Source organism: Dermacentor variabilis, chromosome 4, assembly GCF_050947875.1.
Source record: "Dermacentor variabilis isolate Ectoservices chromosome 4, ASM5094787v1, whole genome shotgun sequence".
NCBI lineage: Eukaryota > Metazoa > Arthropoda > Arachnida > Ixodida > Ixodidae > Dermacentor > Dermacentor variabilis.
In genome coordinates this window covers 45,986,169-46,004,311 of record NC_134571.1, presented here as the reverse complement: position 1 = coordinate 46,004,311, position 18,143 = coordinate 45,986,169, and the positions used below count along the sequence as shown (strand labels likewise).

At 47.3% G+C, this 18,143-nt stretch overlaps 1 protein-coding gene across 2 annotated transcripts in view; it reads right to left on the bottom strand.

Annotated features, from left to right (window-relative positions):
* The window catches only part of LOC142579049 (uncharacterized), a 106,747-nt gene that overhangs the window by 49,013 nt on the left and 39,591 nt on the right, over positions 1-18,143 (bottom strand). For both annotated transcript variants that reach the window (XM_075688871.1, XM_075688872.1), the window contains exon 3: positions 10,728-10,948. In XM_075688871.1, the coding sequence (XP_075544986.1) occupies positions 10,728-10,948 (221 nt within the window). The remainder of the gene's footprint in view (positions 1-10,727; positions 10,949-18,143) is intronic.

The window sequence follows — 18,143 nt, the reverse complement described above, 5'->3', positions numbered from 1 at the left end:
GTGCGGTTTAGTGTCTTAATTTACTCAGCCAGCGGAAGAGAAGGGATAGCGGGGCACAGCTATGAATGAAAACGAAGAGAAGCGGCGCTTTTTAACGGCATAAAAGTGGCCGTCAAGCACGCCAGTCAATACGTTCCGCGTGCCACAGGGGCACTTTATTAAGCGATCGTTTATAACGGGACATCTCTGCCCGCTAAGGGCTTCTGGTCGAACGCGCGCCTTTGTTGGCGCCGCAGTTGGCAGCTTATAGGTGCGGGGACTGAATGGACGCATTGAGTGCGTGAAACCAAGCGTCGCGCTCGCTTCCTGAGGCCGGTTTCGGGACGAGGACAGCAGCAGCTTGAAGGGGGTGGAAAGAGCGGGGGGGGGGGCGCAGGGGTAAGCAGAGAGTGCTAGGCACGAGGTGTGTGCCAAAGGTTACAAGGTTCAGGGAGGGGACGGCGGAAAGGGGCGGGGGGGGAGGGGGGGCGTCGAGTAGAGGGGCGCAACACCAGGCGCTCTTGGGTGAGCGGTGCACCTTAGCCGAGGGGCGATGAAGAGAGATCAAAAGCGGGTGGAGGAAGGGGGAGAGAGGTTGCGGTGTAGTGCGGTGCGCGTATGGGGCACGGACGCGAGTATGCAGGTTCAAAGCGCGCGCTGGTGAGGTCGTCGAACAAACCTTGAAAGCGACCCCGCTTTTGTCCACTCCTGCCCCACGAGCCAGCTAGCTATACCAGTGCACGGTGGATGGAGCCCGGCGCAAAACAGTCATCAGTAGACCACCACACATCTGCCACTTTCTAAAGCTCCCGGACTGCTCACTGAGCGGGAGGGGGAGCACGCAGCCCATTCCGTAGACGAGTAGGAACCACGCTGCGTGCTCGAAGGCGTATAGAAGGAAGCGCCTCGCGTTGTGGGGCGTACAGAAGCAACGGGAGTCAGAGGTGCGTATCGGACGCGGCGAGTCGGCACTAAATGACGCCAGATGACCTGGGCGACCCGGAGTGCGAGTCGAGTGGATACCGCGATTAAATCGCAGTAAGCACCAGCCGTAGTCTCCTTTAAAATGGCCTCCAACTGCGCAGTCGCGTAGTCTGTTGCCTGCCTCAGGCGCTGGCTTGCTTCGCCACACACCGTCCCTGTCTTCCAGCTGTGCCTGGGCCCGGTATAGGCTCGTATGACACGCGATTTGCTCGATAACGCACAGTATGGAAAGCGGCTGTGAAGCGACGTGTTCTGAATCCGACTCTGCAGGGAGCGGGTGATTAATGAACTGGGTGAGTAAGTGGCCTCTAAATACAGTCGACCGCGCTCGTTTACAAATGGTGTACCGAAAACGACAGCCCCGCTCGAGCTACTTGGAGGAAGCGTGCACCAAGAGGAGCTGGTGCAGCTGCTTCAACAAAGCGAATGACGCCTTTCTGCCCCTCTTACACTGAGTTTTAGCTACTTTTGCGTGAAGGTGTCTCAATAAATGCCCACATCATTAAAGCTTGTATCTCTCTATATATATGGATACCGTAAGCTGCAGTTTAATGCATGCGATTCTGAATGGCGAAATTTTCAAATTCATATAGATAGGAGAGAAACGTCCTTCAAGTATCGAATCGCATGCCGAATATTCTCGGTTTCTTAACAAAGGGACATATAAAGGTTGCGTAGAACACGTCTCGCAAAAAGAAAACGACAGAAAGAAAAGGTTGATTTACGTTATTCGATGTAAATGATGCGTTTAATTGGATGTCAGGTCGACTGAGAAGCTTGTAAATGATAAATAACGGTAAAGCGATCGCATTTGGTACGCCATGACCATGACAGTAATGAAACAAAAGGACAGCACGTCGCATGCGTCACGTAGCAGATTGTTGCACTCGTTCAAAGAGCTAGATGCATAGTGTAGATTGTTTTAAAGGAATCCAACAAGCATAGTAAGATTGGCCAAAAAATACGTTGCTTTCTCTGAATCAAGAAAGGAAATTTGAAGGCGCGAGGCACGCTTAACGCTTGCAAACTATTATTATTATTATTATTATTATTATTATTATTATTATTATTATTATTATTATTATTATTATTATTATTATTATTATTATTATTATTATTATTTCGCTCAGGAACTAATGCGTTTGCGCAAGTGCGGTTGTCCTGCAGGAGAATCGTGGAACAGCGCGTCTTCACTTGGATTGGTCTTTCTCCACGCGACAGCAACAATGTGCTTTCCTTAACAGTAAATCATTAAAGCATAAACGAATATTTTACAACTTAAACTGGTGAATTCTCAAATCGAATACGATTCGAAACCAATGACTGTGCGATTCGTATACAAAATACTCTCGCAAACCTATTTTAAAGCACTTAATTACAGAAATTTGTTCGCTGGAAATCCCCTCAATGTAAGATCGCAAGCGCGAAAAAATATGCTGTGTTCAGCCTTCTCATTAGTGAAGACAATTGTGATAAAAATGTTTGTTCTATATTTCTGTATTTCTACATTTCAACCTACACATCTGACCGACCCCTAGTTTCTTTTTTTCAGTTTTTGCTTGTATTGATTTATATGGGACGTCAAAGGGTTATTCGTTCTACACCCGATCATCGACAGAAAGAAAGCCTGCAGCGTGTAGAACACTCCTCGCTCTTGAGACGATATTCTGCAAACAAATGTGTCACGGATCAAAGAACGCAGATCGAGGTATTGGCGACGAATCCGAAGATGTCAGCGAAAGGCATCCTATAAATCGGCCATCGCGACCTGATATAATACAAGTATTGTTTTCCCAAACGACCGAACTTCTGCACGGGTAAAAAAAAAGTTTGTATTTTGTATTTTTGCCCCTTACGACAGACTAGCCTTTGCTGTTGTAACGCCAAGGACAGCCGCGCTCGGCTCCTGCACATCCCCGGACCTTACCGCGCCAGCTCACTGCAGCGAACCGAAGGTTGAGAGACACGTCGGGACCAACCCGCTTTCATCCGCAAGACAGATGCACTATTACGGATCGAGCACGGCGCGACAGCCTCGAGGACCTCGAGCGGCAGATGGCCCCGGGCCAGCACGCGACCGCGTTGGCTCGCGCCGCGTGCACCAATCAGGAGGCCTCTTGTGGGGCCACGTGCTGCCCGCGCGGCAGCGCCGCACGGCGGGCTCCCGGACTACGGCTAACGCGTGTTGTCGCGTGCCGCGACACGTGCTGCGTGCGCAGGCGCACACGCCATAGCCTGCGGCGAACGCGCCCCGCGTTGCTGTCGAGGCAAGTGTCTCCGTGCGACGGGGCACCCCTCTTGTCGTTCCGTCGTCGACGACGCCGCGTACGCTGTTGTCGCGGTCAGAGATGGCAGTTTGATTACAACGCGCCGCCTGCCGCCGCCATTGTCTTCCGAGGGGCCCGACCCGAGTGCGTAGCGCCTGTCCCGATCTCCCTTTCTTTCCCGGCGGCGGCGGCGAACTGTCGCCTCTGATTTGGGTGCGGTGAGGCGAGCGCAGATGTGGCCCGCGTTAAATAAGGCGTCACTCTGGTGCTCCGCCGGTGGTGCGGCTGTCTCTTCTTTTTTTTTTTTTTTGATCAGCGGGTGTTTTCTACTGCCGCAGTCTACAATTTGTGTCTCGTTCGGTGGTGGTCCGGCCGTGAACTTCACTTTCACTATGGTGAACTAGAATACTGGGTATATGGTAATAGTAGTTCTATTATGGTTTACTATACTTTGGCTTAGGCCTGTTTCGTCGGCCTTTTCTGGTCCCGTTTAGTCTGGTGGGAAAGGATTACGGCTATAAACTGGTGTACGGATATCGTCAAGTGATGGGGGCGAAGTCAGGTGTCCTCATAGATTGCCGGGTTCGTGGCACAAACGGAATTTGTTTCTCTTACAGTTAGGCCTAAGCATTCATACAGGTGTGTCCTTTATTTTGCCTTTGCCCCCTGTTCGACTGCAGCTGTATTTTTCTATTTCATTCCTTGTATACCCTTGGATTTCTCGAATAAATTTATAGGGTTGGGTTTGAGACTCGATGTCAGAAAACTCAGTGAAAATAAAGAGATGAAGTGATGTAAATGTTGTTATTTAGTTTAAGTTGTCATAACAAGACGAACGAAATATTCAGCCTTCCTTCAAGAACCAAGTTTGGGCAAAGCTCATGCTCGTGCGAGTTGTAGACCTATTGTGCAAAGCGCTCTGGAGCAAAGACGTCGATGCAGCGTCATGGCATAACTGCTGCCTTTCGAAGATGCATGCACGGTTGTTCACCCGACATGCACATTCATGCATAGTATTGGGCACCGCGCCTCGAACCCGGCACGTGCCGTCAGGTCATGCTTGCTTAGTTCTATTTAACGCCTTCCTTTGCGGTTTTGCGCCGCTCGGGGATGATAGATAATCGTATTGGTTTTGTATACGTAACAAAATAGTAAGCTTCACTGAAACTGCACATACTTTATCAGCCTCGTCTTTTCTTGACGAGGCTTGACGCGTGACAGCGACAAATGCTACTATAACGCGACTTAGAGAACGCAAAGATGCCCACGAACACAAATTGCACATTATGCCAACTCTATAGGACATGCTCACGAGTGGATATTCTACGAAGAGCAAGCCAAAGCCACGCACAGATGGCTTGGGCATGACAGCGTCTCTCCCCCTCCGGCGGCTGACCACGTGACGGACGTCGTGCTTCTTTCCTTCCACTTGAAGTTGAGGAGCCGCGGGGATGACGCTTTAATAACGGACACTGTTTACACGACAGCCGACCGTGTCGCGACCCTCTTCCCTCACCCTTGACAGGACGACACCCCCTCCCCCCTTTCCCTCCATGCAAGCTTTCGTGGACGCACGCACGTTTAGGCCAGACGCTTTCTCTCTCTGAGCTGTGCGTCCGCTTGTCGTACCGATAGAAAACTGAGCACTCTCTTAGATTGAACCTGCTGCTGCTGCTGCTGCCAGCGTTGCAGTTCTGTCCGGCAAGCGACCCGCTCACAGCCCTGCCCGCCACCGAGTTTCCTCTTCTTTCTTCCCGCGACACCCTTTCTGGACTGGTCACGTGTCAGTGGCCGCGTACCCTGCCGTTCTGCCGTCACCCCTCCCCCCGACTTCGCGGCTGCTACGTAGCGGGGGCAGGACCGAGCCAGCGAGTAAGAGAAAGAGAGATAGAAGCGCTTGTTATTTTATTATAAGCTCGTTTATCTCGACCGGCTCATCAGGGGAAATCGAGGAAGCATGCAGTTTTCCGGCATGCCACGGAGCGAATGGAGAGCGCGGCGGGACGGTGGCACAAAACGTGGCGGCGCTGTGCGTGCGTGCGTGATAGTGCGTGAGCGCGCTCGCGCCGTAGGCTGGTCAGGGGGTGATGTGTGGCGGTAGGGGCCTAACACTCGAGCCGCTCGGCACAAAGCCGGAAACATTGGACACGGGTACCAACACAAACAAAAGATGCGAGAGAGCGGTGCGTTGCGTGTGCGTATTCATTTTCCTCCTATTCGTTGTTGGCCCTTTCGCTGCGTCTTTCTTTCTTTCTTTCTTTCTTTCTTTCTTTCTTTCTTTTTCAGCACCGTGCGCGAATCAGAACGACGTTTAGCACGCTTGGGTGGCCTCCGTTTGGGAAATTTTCGAATCCGTGCCTCCACCTTTTCGTTGGTGTCACTCTCATAAGGCTTTCTTCTTTTAATCTCTCCCTCCTCTTGTCCCTTTCCCCAGTGTAGGGTAGCCAAAAGTCTAGTGAACTCTGTCTTCGACACTCTGATTGTACTTTTATGTGGCAGAAAAAGGCCGGTTGGCAGGGGAGAAAACAATTATCAGTACTTGCATTTTCTTTTATTTCCCTTCTAACCACAGCGCACCTACATTATTATAAACGTCCTGCATTTTAAAGTTGTATTCGACGAAATCCTTAACAGTGAATTTTATTTTTCTGAGCGTAATCTTTGAAGTCACGAATGTGGTCGCATACGTCTGATATAAACACTAAACAGGTTTGCCTTAATCTGGAAAAAATAGGCAGAAAGTTCATTTTCAACGTTAAGGTTTTCATATGGCATCGGGTAGGTTAGCCTCTCGATGGCAGACACGCTGCTTATTATGGCGTTCTCGTTCTAAAAGCATTATTCTACTTTTGTAAATCCACTATCTCCAGTCAGAAAATCTTATCTAAACATATGCACAGCTCATAAAGGACTGCCCATGGTATGTGGCACAATTGTACTCGTTGAACTGGATTACCATAAGAGGCGGGCGTTATTTGCGCTAGAATTCAAAGTGCATAATCAACTAATTGCCAGAAACTTTGGAAATTAGCTCTTAAGCTAATTGATTTACTGTGTGTGTGGCAATATACGTATTAAAACAGGCGAGTACGCGAGGCATATCTAGCTGGAACGAATTCAGAGGATAATACCGGTTTCGAGATTAAGTGTTTCCATAATGTGTGACGAAGTAGACTAGCGTAGTAGTTTTTGTGCTTCAATGCATAAAACTGTGCTTTGTTAAAAGAAGTATGTGGAACAAAAGCTCACTTTTGCCGAAAGTTTGACGGTGCTTATCTCAAAACTGGTGCTAAATTTAGGGTTTGTTTCACTTGGGTGTTTCTTGAGAACTTGCTAGGATCAATTCATAAATTGCAATATGTGCCCTAAAGGAAGATTGTCGATAAACTGATTAGTGAAATTTCGTTAATTTCGAATTTTGCTCTGATTTCTTGTGCAAGTATACCATCTATCCGAGTAAACCAGAGCTGGAAGTATAGACTGGCGCAGGGGGTATTTGAAAATTATGTTAGCCTTGAAAAAGAAAGACACTGTAAGATACCTTTAGGGTCAAGAATAGCAGCGAATCGGGCGTGTTGGTATTAGTTTACTCGAGAAAGGGCGCGTAAAATAAGAGACCAGACAAAGGAGGATGACCAAGTGTCCCGTCTTCCATCTTCGCCTTGTCTCTCGTTCTACGAGCCTTTTTTCTTACCCTTTTCTTACCGCAAACTAGCACTTCATTAGTGTCTATATGTTCCATGACTAACTAACTAACTAACTAACTAACTAACTAACTAACTAACTAACTAACTAACTAACTAACTAACTAACTAACTAACTAACTAACTAACTAACTAACTAACTAACTAACTAACTAACTAACTAACTAACTAACTAACTAAATAAATAAATCCTCTAGCGTTAGTTCTATAAGTATACACGAATCAGGAGACCAAAATACATTCACCGTACACGCCGGAAGCTATACTGTAATCGGGGGACACTTGACGTCAGGCACCTGCCTCGGCAGCTGGTGTCAGTCAACCGAAAATGCTGCCGCCGGTGATGGTGGGGATGAACCAGGGAAACGGCGAGGGTTCCAACGCCGCGCAGCGGGACGCGAAGCTTTTGCGGCTGATCATCGAGCGCCACGCCGGAATGGCTCTCGTCAATGAATCGACGTGCCCGCTCAAATGGCCAGCCGCCGCGGGGCCTGGCTCCACGGCGTAGTCCGGAGAGAGCCAAGCTAACCGGAAAATGTAGGGCTTCGGGGCTATTACCAGGTTCTCGGTCACGCGTATACATACTGTGGTGCTGGCTCTTTCATTGTCGTGGGCGAAATAATCGAACGCGCTAAATGTTTCATAATCTTCTCAGGCGTTCTCACTCGCGTAAATGGCGTGTTTTGGTTGGTAAGGTACGTACGGATAGAACCTCTCCGTTAGAGAGAATGGCCAACGTTTGTCGTTTTTTTTTCTTCATATAGTAAGGCACACATTATTGCCGCCAGAATGATTACTATGACGAGTGCGGTATCTCTACGTTTAGATGGTATACAGATGCACGTCTGCAGGCTTTAACGAAGCTTTGTGAATACATTCAGAGTGCGTGCGTGCCGTTAGGTGTATTTGCTAGTTGTGAGTTCGTGTGATCCCTGCTCACACCGTAATTATCACAAAGCACCCGACCTGGTAGCATGCCAGGAGATCAGTCAGGCTGACATCCTCAGTTTCTCATAAAAACCAGCATCTACCTATCTATCGCAGCACGCTGAATGCATCAGACAAATCGCCTAAATTAGGATATGAGGGGATAATACACATTCAAGCGAATCGTATATAATGATCCAGTACACTTTCTTCCGAGAATTCGATACAGCACCTTAAAGCACACTGCTCTGAATGCACAAGGATTGAGGTTTCGCCCTGAGCTTACGGCTGTGGTCTGGCTCATTTATATATATATTTTTTAAGATGATAAATAGGAGAGGTTGACGCTTTTATGGCGGCACCGGTTACTCCTTGCCACTTAGCTAACTAAACAAGTATGCGCAAAAATAGCGAATAATTTCACAAAATATGACACTCAGTGGAACATCAGATGTATAAACACAGTACGAAAGTCCAACAGTACATAAATCACAAAGCTTCGCGCACAAGTTTAGTACACATTATATATGTTCATTTATCTTCTTTTACTTTCATCAAAACAATCTGCTATATTTCAGTTTATTGACGGTTGTATTACGGTCACATTTGCACACAAACGCGACAAAGCGGCCAATTTCTCGAAACCACCCTTCTTACGCTGCTAAAGCAAAATAACATACAAATTGGTGAGTTCGCGTGAATTCACGGCTTATGAGGAATAGCGACAGGACAAGGACGAAGAAGGGAAAAAGTATGCTTTGGACATTGAGACTAACGAAAGCTCATATATGAACTTGGCTATAAAATAAGTTAAGCTGATGAGGTTATACGCAGTAGATTTAGTTAGGCCTCGACCGAGTGAAAAACGATCAGTACGCGATTTTGTCTCACAAATGGATGCAATTATTTTCTTTTTTTTTCAGCGGAAGTAAAAGAAAGAAAAGTACAGACTTCAGCAATTCATTCGGTCCGGAACTCGTTTACTGCGACAGCAGCAGGCTCTCTTGGCGCACACCGTCGTCTTTTCAAGACCAGTTTATTTGCGATCAACACGATGTCAGCCTAGTGCGCTATAGTATAGTGCCTATTCAGGCTTCCGAAATACGCGCCTAGACGCCACCGCTCTCCGAGTCTATGTGGCGCCCAAAACCCACGCAGAGTACAAAGCGCCAAAACTGGGATTGCGGTGCTCCTCCGCATGACGTGTTCTTCTGCTTGGTCTGTACTGTTTCTGGAGGTCTGGAAAGTGTGATCGGCATGCCGGAAGCCCGCGACCTGCTATACCTGCCTATCGTGAAACTGCAGCCTCTGTTCGAAGCGTGTATATGACGCGCATGTTGTACGCATGTGAAAGCTTGCCAAGTTTGTAGCGAGCGCGTAGCAATGCTATCTCATTAGTATATAATACCGCCAGTTTTTTGCTTTTAATCTATTAAATAAAGAAGTGGCGCAGTGCTTATCGAATCTAGCAGGCAATTTCACATTGCCGCAGGGGCATAGATACTTTGCGTGCCAACAGCAATGCTATAGCGCACAGCCTGCAGCGAGCGCAGGAAACATTTTTTTAGTAGAATGTGCTGCCGATCATCACATCAGCAAATTCATAGCTCATCTTGAGGCACTTGCCTCTAGCTGCTGACTTGACTGGGCACCGCCATACTGTACAGAGCATATGAGGGCCTGCGCACATCGCGACGCGCAAGCGCACGAACAGAGAGAGAAACAGGAAAAGTAAATAAAGAAAGAAGAGGAAAGCTAGGGAGGTTAGCCAGACGCACGTCCGATTTGCTACCCCGCGCTGGGAAAATAGGATGTAGGAACGAAAAGAGAGAGGGGGAAGAGTTAGCACTAGTTTCGCGCATGCGTGAAGACGGGCAGCAAATGTATAAATGGTCGCAGAGACTCGTTAACTTGAAGTAATGCAATAATGTCCTCTTTGCTTTCTGCGCTAGCGACGCTCACGGCCATGGTCTAAGAATCTTCGTTTCCGAAGATCCATGATCTTTGTACCGAGGGCACGCAAGCACTGAATGCAGGTCGTCCAGTACCTGTAAGGCGCGTCGAGCTGGCGCAGCGTCTGGGGCTTAGTGAAAAGCACGCGAAGAGCATCGACTAGCGACCGCTGTATAACGCGGATTTGTCCCTCATGCTCCGGCAATTTCTCGGAAGTTGATGGGCAGTTCCACGCTGTCGCTGGGCCACGGACAGAGCTCGCCTGAACGCATCGGGCTGAAGCAAACGTTGATACTCGCGCGTCTGTTATCGATGAAAATCTCGTGTCATTTTCGCGGCAACCCCATCGGATGACGTCAGCATATTTTAGTCGCACACTTAAACTGCCGCAGCATATCCTGGCCAGCATGAATTCTCCATAGATTCGAATTCCAGTGGGGAAAACAATCAAGAGACAGTTTCTGTTTTTCTGCGCCACATGGCGAAGGACGTAGGTGAGGATGAGGAGGTGCACCTGGCGACACGATACCGACGATGACGGAGACGGCTGTCGCAGGACGGACGTACCAACCAAACCCATCTTATTTTGCTTTAGCGCTGGCTGAACGACAAGGACAACAGAAAGGCACATCCGACACATACAGCGCTAGCTTTCAACAATAGGTTTATTTCCAGTTCTCGTCGCTATATATAAAATGGTGAAAGTTAGCGCTGTGTGTGTCAGATGTGCCTTTCTGTTTGTCCTCGTCGTTCAGCTTGCGCTACAACAAAACAAGATATGCCGTACCTACAAGCCCCTATAGATATCATCATCCACCAAACCCAGTTTCACGCTTTTGAACTGCTTTCGCTGCAATATACAACCAAGCCAAATGGCCCGCGACAGACGCACGAACGTATCGCGATCACGCACCTGTACTCTGGCCTCGGTGAGGTCCGTCTTCATGGCGATCTCTTCGCGCGTGTAGATGTCCGGGTAGTGCGTCTCCTGGAAGGCCCTCTCGAGCTCCTTGAGCTGCGCCGACGTGAACGTGGTGCGGATTCGACGCTGTTTGCGCTTCTCCGTCAGCACACCCTCGTGCGCCGCCGCAGCCGCAGCAGCCGCTGCCGTGTACACCTTGTAGGGAATCGCACCTGCGTCCATTTGCCGAGAAAAAGAGCGCGCACGGTTGTTTATTATTGCGAACGAGGAAAAACGGGGTCGGATTGGAACGGCAGCAGAGAGAAATTAGCATGCGTTACACTTCTGGGATACCGATGAACCGCCGGTGGGAACCGAACCACGCCTTTTACATTAGTCCATACCGTGGCCGCCGCCTTCCCATCAACAATTTTAGGTATTGGTGTGTGTGCGCGTGTGTGCGCGCGCGCGCGTGTTCGTGTGTGTGTGTGTTAGCCATGCAGCGCCACTGGCAGTGAGTGTCATCGCCCAGCACTCCCATATCAAACAATTCTGTCCTCTATGCCTTCAGCAGAAGTCAGGCAGTTAAGCGAGAAACGTTGGCGTGCAAATTAAATATGAGTGCGGACGTCACGCAGACATATCCGCACCAGCGCACTCTGACGTCATGTCTCTGGGTAGCGTCCGCTCAGGACTACTATATCTTTAATTAGCGAATTAATATTTTTATCCAACAATGGTGGCAACCCCAGAGCAGCCCATGTATCCAAGAAGGCATGCGCATGAGGACAGTGTAAGTGTGGTTCAAGCAAATCATCATTTGAAACGCAAAACAACGCATGACAACAATATTTCAGTGAACAAGTCAACAGTTGCAATACATAAGGTTCCAGCGCAACGTAGAAGGTATACATGAAGAATGTAAGGTACCGCAGTTACAATATCAATAGCATGTACATCGAGAGAAATATGCCATCAATGCGTGATACTAGTACCAGTTTACTGTGCACTAAAAGAATAAGGTTACGTTGCTTTCAAATATATAAACAGATACTCAACCTTGCAGATTTAGTTAGTTTTCTCGAACAAAGCTAAGAAAACAAGTTCGCGAGAACTCGGCGAAGTTAGCGATGCCACAATAACGTTGTGGGTGTGGCCGCTTGAGCAAACTGCAGGGCGCAAGAAAAAAACCATAGTTCGATCTCTATTTTTTTTTTCAGGGATGCTGTTGATGGCTAGACTTCCATGCATTCTTCTTCTGCGTCAACAAAAACTATCGTCATCAGCCATTACTCATACCCTCTAAGCAAGCAAGAAATGCATGATTCATCCCTCTTAAGGCAGAGGTGTTTATATATATATATATATATATATATATATATATATATATATATATATATATATATATATATATATATATATGACAGCTTTGCGGGTCATCGGCCTTCACAGAGTAGAATGACTCGTGATCTTCTTTCCCGCCGACGACATTCGGGTAATATTTTGCAGGACTACTTTACCTGTCTAAACTGATTTAGTGCTGCTGTTTAGTATAGCTTCAAGAATTTATAGGGGGCCTGACACTAATGGAACTCTTCGTCCGCAATGACTCAAACCATATATCTTTGCTATTTGCAACAGCTACACTGCAGTGCAGTTGTGGAACGAGGGAAAAAAACCCGCACTAGACGCCTTATTCTGTGAACACAAACTACTATATTCAGTACCCGCCATGGTGGCTCCCTGGCTATGACGTTCTACTACTTAAAACGTGGTCGCAGGTTGGACTCCCAGCTGCATTTCGATGGGAGGCAGACTGTAAAAACAAATTATAAAACGTTCGCGTACTAAATTTTAGTGGACGTTAAAGAGCCTCTGATGTATGAAATTAATCAAGAATCCACGGCTACGGCGTCCTTCATGGTCGGTAAGTTTACATGAAATCGCAGACACAATAATAAGAATTTTCGGTGTATTTAGTTCACACATTCTTGCATCAAAATAGTAAATTGTTGAAATGAATAAATTCTGGTGTTTGCATGCCATAATCACGATCTTTCTTATGAGGCGCGCCATATAGTTGAGGCCTCTGGAATAATTTTGAGCACGGGGCTTCTTTAAACGTGCATCAAAATCTAAGTACACGAGCGTTTTTGCATTTTGCCCCCTGAGAAATGTGACCGCAGGTACCAAGCCCGCGAGCTCAATCTTAGCAGCGCGAAGCCACAGAAAGCTCCCTCGGCGGATAATAACTTATCGGAAATTAATAACGGCATCTGAAGAAGGACAACGGAAGCGACAATAGGAACCAATGGCTAACAACCTGAAATATTTCACAGTGCCACTCGAAACGAATACGAACAAGCAGAATGAAAAAAAGAAAGAAACAAACAGAGAGGAAAAGAAAGAACGAAAAAAAGAAAGACAAGGGATAATGACACTCGCACCCTAGTGTCACACGTAAGCCTAACGGCTTTCTTTGAACACATGGAACATGTATACGCTTATGTAGCTAGACAGCTACAGTATACGGTCAGCAGTAACTTCGCTAGATTAATTTTCCTAATTTTATATATAAAACATAAACAACCAATTGCTACTACTACTACTACTACTACTACTACTACTACTACTACTACTACTACTACTACTACTACTACTACTACTTCTACTACTACTACTACTACTACTACTACTACTACTACTACTACTACTACTGCTACTACTACTACTACTACTACGTTACAACAAGACCATCTGTAATCCCTTCCTTAACAAGTGCATAACGAATCCTTGGCGACTTGACCATTTAAGAAACGCGACGAGGGGCGTTGCGAAAGCAACCTTCCAATGGCCCCCACATCAAAATATGGCGAAAGCGTCCGCAATGTGGGCGCAGCACGAAGCCGCATTCGGCGGCGCCAAGTCTGCGACCAGCCAGCTACAGCGCGAAAAGAAAGCGCCGCGATAAGGGGGCAGCGGCGTCCGGGGTCGCAAATTGAGCGTGGAGACCGCGTCTTCCGCGCGGACGGTTTCGGCACACTTCGTGCGCGGCTTCGCACAGACCGCGAGAGCCGGGGCACGTCGAAGGCCTGAACCGCAGCCCGACCCGGGGGGTGTGTGCGAGCTCGCTACTTGAACGTTGTTTTCGGTTCGGGTATTCTAAAAGCGAGTCCTTCTGGGCGGACCCTCGCGAACATTGCTGCCCCTATCTGGTCCTGGATGCTGCTGTCTCGCCGATATAGCTTGTGTATATATACACGAGCTATATATAGCATATATACACGAGCCTATTCACGAGTGCTGTTTTGTGTATACACAAAACAGCAATCGTGAATCGGCTTATGTGTAGCCCCATCTGTATTACCTCTCAAGTATAACGCGTTGCTTGGCTATTTGGTATATATATATACTTGCAGGTTTGTTGTGGTTGAATGTTTGCATGCAGTTCAACATGCCTGCGATGTTCCTTGCCGCTTATAAGGGTAGTGCGGTCTGCTCATCTTCATTGCTTCCTTTATTTGCGTACCTGCTGCCTGCTCCGAATAAACTTTAGCTGTGAGTTGGCGCTTGTTTTGTGTCTACCTTCTTTTTTTTAGCCCTTTCTAAGGTGGGGCGCTAGTCAAACCTGCATGTCATGCACATACGAATGTGCTGGTGGCCGGCTCTAGGTCCGCAGTCACAAAAATCTCTTATGCTATATATAGAGTGTTCCTAAAAGCGAACGTCAGCCAATTCTGAAGCTGGACATATAATTAGCGCCGGGGCAGATAGCCGAAGGCAAAGGACATGCATCATAGAAAAGCTTTGGAAATTCGAGTCCGGTTCTTTACGGAATTACGCTGTGAAACGACGGTATAGATAAATACTCCCACTGCAACAAATACGCGCTTTCAAGCGCTTAATTACTTTATTAGATAGAAGGCTTATATACGCCTTATTATTTACCGGGGTTCAGTGCATCTGCTCGGTCGGTTACTTGCCAAACAAGGTGGGACAATCCTGGAGTAAAATGCAATAGCATACTGGGCCGATCCCTGAGACGGTGTCATTCACTTTCGCGGGGCTCACGTGCGTGGTTCGGGTTGCGGGAGTTCCCGCGTCATGCTGATTTGCCCCGGGAGGGCACTTAATCGCTATGCTGCAAAACGCGTCGCGGAAGATGAGCAGTTTTGCAACACTTAATCAACCGCTTCACGAATGCTTCGATACACAGATTCCGAAATGGGCGTTGGATCTGCGTATTTTTTTTTTTTTTACAACGGTGTTTCAATCACCGCAGGATGGAGTAACCTCCGCCATAGAGCTTCATTTTTAAACAAGAATTTGCACAGGAAACTCTTGCGATAGTGTCTATGGGAGCTTCCAGTGAGGCTGTTCTTCCCGTGAGGCTGTTCTTCCGACATGCTATCGACAGGCGGTACATGAATTTGTCTAAACTTTGTCCTTCTGGCTTCAAACGGCTTTGTCGCTGTGCAAATCGACCACGTTTACAGAAAATACCACGTTATATTTGTAACAATTCAAATTCAGGAAGAGGCTGATTAGGTTGTTGTACTTAGAAAACTAGGGACGCACGAAAAATAAAAATGGGCGGTTTCTAACGAAAGGCGAAGCACTAGCTGACTGCAATAGCGAGGGTTATCGTTGCGCTTGAACTTGTCAGATGGTGTTTTAACTATGGGCGGGTCCGACTAACGCGGACGTGACACACGCCGGTGCGCCAAAATTTCTGGCACCCTTAAAAGCTTTAACACGCCGTGTAGGGTCTGTAATGAAATCGCACAGGCGCCACAACGCTGCCCGTAAAGATCCGCGCCAGTAGAGTTACATCACTTTCAGGTTTGAGCACTGATATTTTTTTTTACACTGTTCATATTTAATAATCCGAGATGATATAAGATAAAATGCATGCGCTGTGAATGTTATGTCCCACGACATTTGTTTGTGGGCTGCCATTCTGGAAATTCTGGGAAATAATTTAGTCAAGAACGTAAGACCTGGTATGAGAACCTTTAGCGATGGAATAGCGTAGCAATATAACCCAGATAGTCGGCAGGGGTTGCACTAAGCAGTAAGCTACTCAGCACAAAGGTATAGGTGTCCGTAGTGCAGCTGGAACATTCGTTCGTTTCGTTTCATTTTCGTTTTCCTTCAACCACACAAACATCATCGTCATCTTCATCGCTCATTCAAGAGTATCTTCATGGCTTTGATAGAGTGGTCATGACATGAATGAATGAATGAATGAATGAATGAATGAATGAATGAATGAATGAGCGGTCATGTCATACACATGATCTCATGACTCCAAGCATACGATGCTTGATTTGTACATAGGGCGTATAAGTGATTTCTCACAACAGGAGCCGACAAATACTGAGAGCGGTTGAGATAGCAAAAGATCCACTGAACGACAAACAAATCATTGAATCGCAAAGGTCCATTCATTGGGCACGACAACATGGATTTTTTTCAGCACACAAATGAAAGAAGAAATACGGTGATTGTTAGCGTTATTTTGCTTTTTCTTCCCCGCCATATCCACTCTAATATACAAGCGCGTAATTTAGGTCAAAAGTTTGCTTGTTGAGTCAAGTGCATAAGAAGAGACTGCGTTAAGCGTCGCACACGCAGTGACATTTTGTCAGTACCCCTGTGTTGCTCGACAGCAAGATTTATACAGGACACTTTCAACGTGCCATCTTTAAAAAAAGAAAACACATATACACACATATAAAACGACGCTTCACTTTCGCATCCCGCCATCTCAGCGGTCGCCATCAACAGCGGAGGCGTTTGTCGGCCTCACCGTATACTGCAGCCGTTCTACAAAGACGAATTTGAATCCCTCGACAAATATCACTGGTACGTGTAGCAGGCTATTCCGCGAGTGGTCGTTGGCTTTTGCGACTGAAGAACAGATATCTGAATGTCGTAAGCGAAGTGATTTCCACGCTCGTGAACCCTTTTCCTGATTGCCTCATCCCCGTCACCATTCGTTACCTTTTCTTTCTTCTTCCCACGGCCTAAACAAGGAGCGCTCTACCGTAACGGCACCCACTTTCCCGACGGCGTAAACTAAGAACGATGGCGTCTTCGCGGTGGGGACCACGCGACTACCGTTCCCTTCCCTCTTCGCATGGTGCCAGCCACCACAACAACGCCGGCATCTTAAAGCCCGCGGATGTGCTGCTCGCGCGGAAAGGCGGCGTTCGCCTTTTCCCGGAGGCATCAACAGATGAAATGCATTTGGTTATTAGGGCCGCGAGTCGTCCCTCCCGGAAGACGCCGCCCCGTTTGTCTCCGCGTCGTATACCACCACGTGACGGGTGCGCGGTGTAATGCAAATGTTTTGGCCCCGGCCTCCAATTCGCCATCGTGCTCGCCGCGACCGCGGCGCTTTGGCGCGGTGGCATTGCCGAAAATTAATGCGAGTCCCGTTTCCAAACCGGCGACTAGAGCGAAGGAAAGGTCTTGAGGAATAGGAAGAAGAAAAAAAAAAGCAATAGAGACATGTGCGAGAACTATTTGCGCGAGTCTTGAGGCCTCGCATCGCCGGGTCGAATGAATACTGATGACGTCCGCATATAGCTGGCGTTCAGGCATCCGCGCGAGGAATTAGTGGCCGCAGTGCCCGGCTACGCTGGTGCGGTTTTGCCATTTCCCGTGTTTTGTAAACGCGTTCGTCAGCGGATAGGCGCGTCCAAAGCGCGTGTGGCGTGTGACGAAAAGAAGATTCAATAGATAAGGTTCTTTAAGCGTATTGAAAAAAAAAAAGAAGGAAATAACGCCCTTAGTGAAAACAAATTTGCATCGTGCTTCGACGTCGTGGCTGTCTGCGCACGCAATTGTTTTTCAAGCGTGTAAATCTGTTGTAGCGAGACGCTAACAGCATTATCGTGTAAGGCTGCCCTCAAATGGCTATGGTTTGTAGCCGGAAGAAATGGCCGATTTGCTGATGTGTTTTCTTTTTTTTTTCCTTTTTTCTTCCTATATTAAGTTGACTGCCAACAAGCGCTTGCAAAAACTTCTTAATTTGCTGAAGTGCTTCTGTATCACTTTATCTTATCATCCTTTAATCGCATAAAATTTATTGTTTGCGGAAGAGTCTTAACTGGTTGCCGAATAGTTAGTAACATTTTCGATGACACCCAATTACATCAAGCAACAGCAGTAAATAAACACAATTTCTCTTTTTTTCTCTTATTTCATGTATTCGTATGTCAGTTCTACTCTCCTCTAACTTCTCATTAAATTTTCTTGGATCTTTTATTTTCCCATTATAGCTATAGCTTCCATCATTCCAATTTCGTTCAATGTACGTGGAATATTTCTTATGTACAGCATGGTCCATTTTCTGTGCCAAGTCTCCTCAACCTGCTCTTTTCTTTTCTGAAAAGTCAGTGCAAACTTGGCGGCAAAATT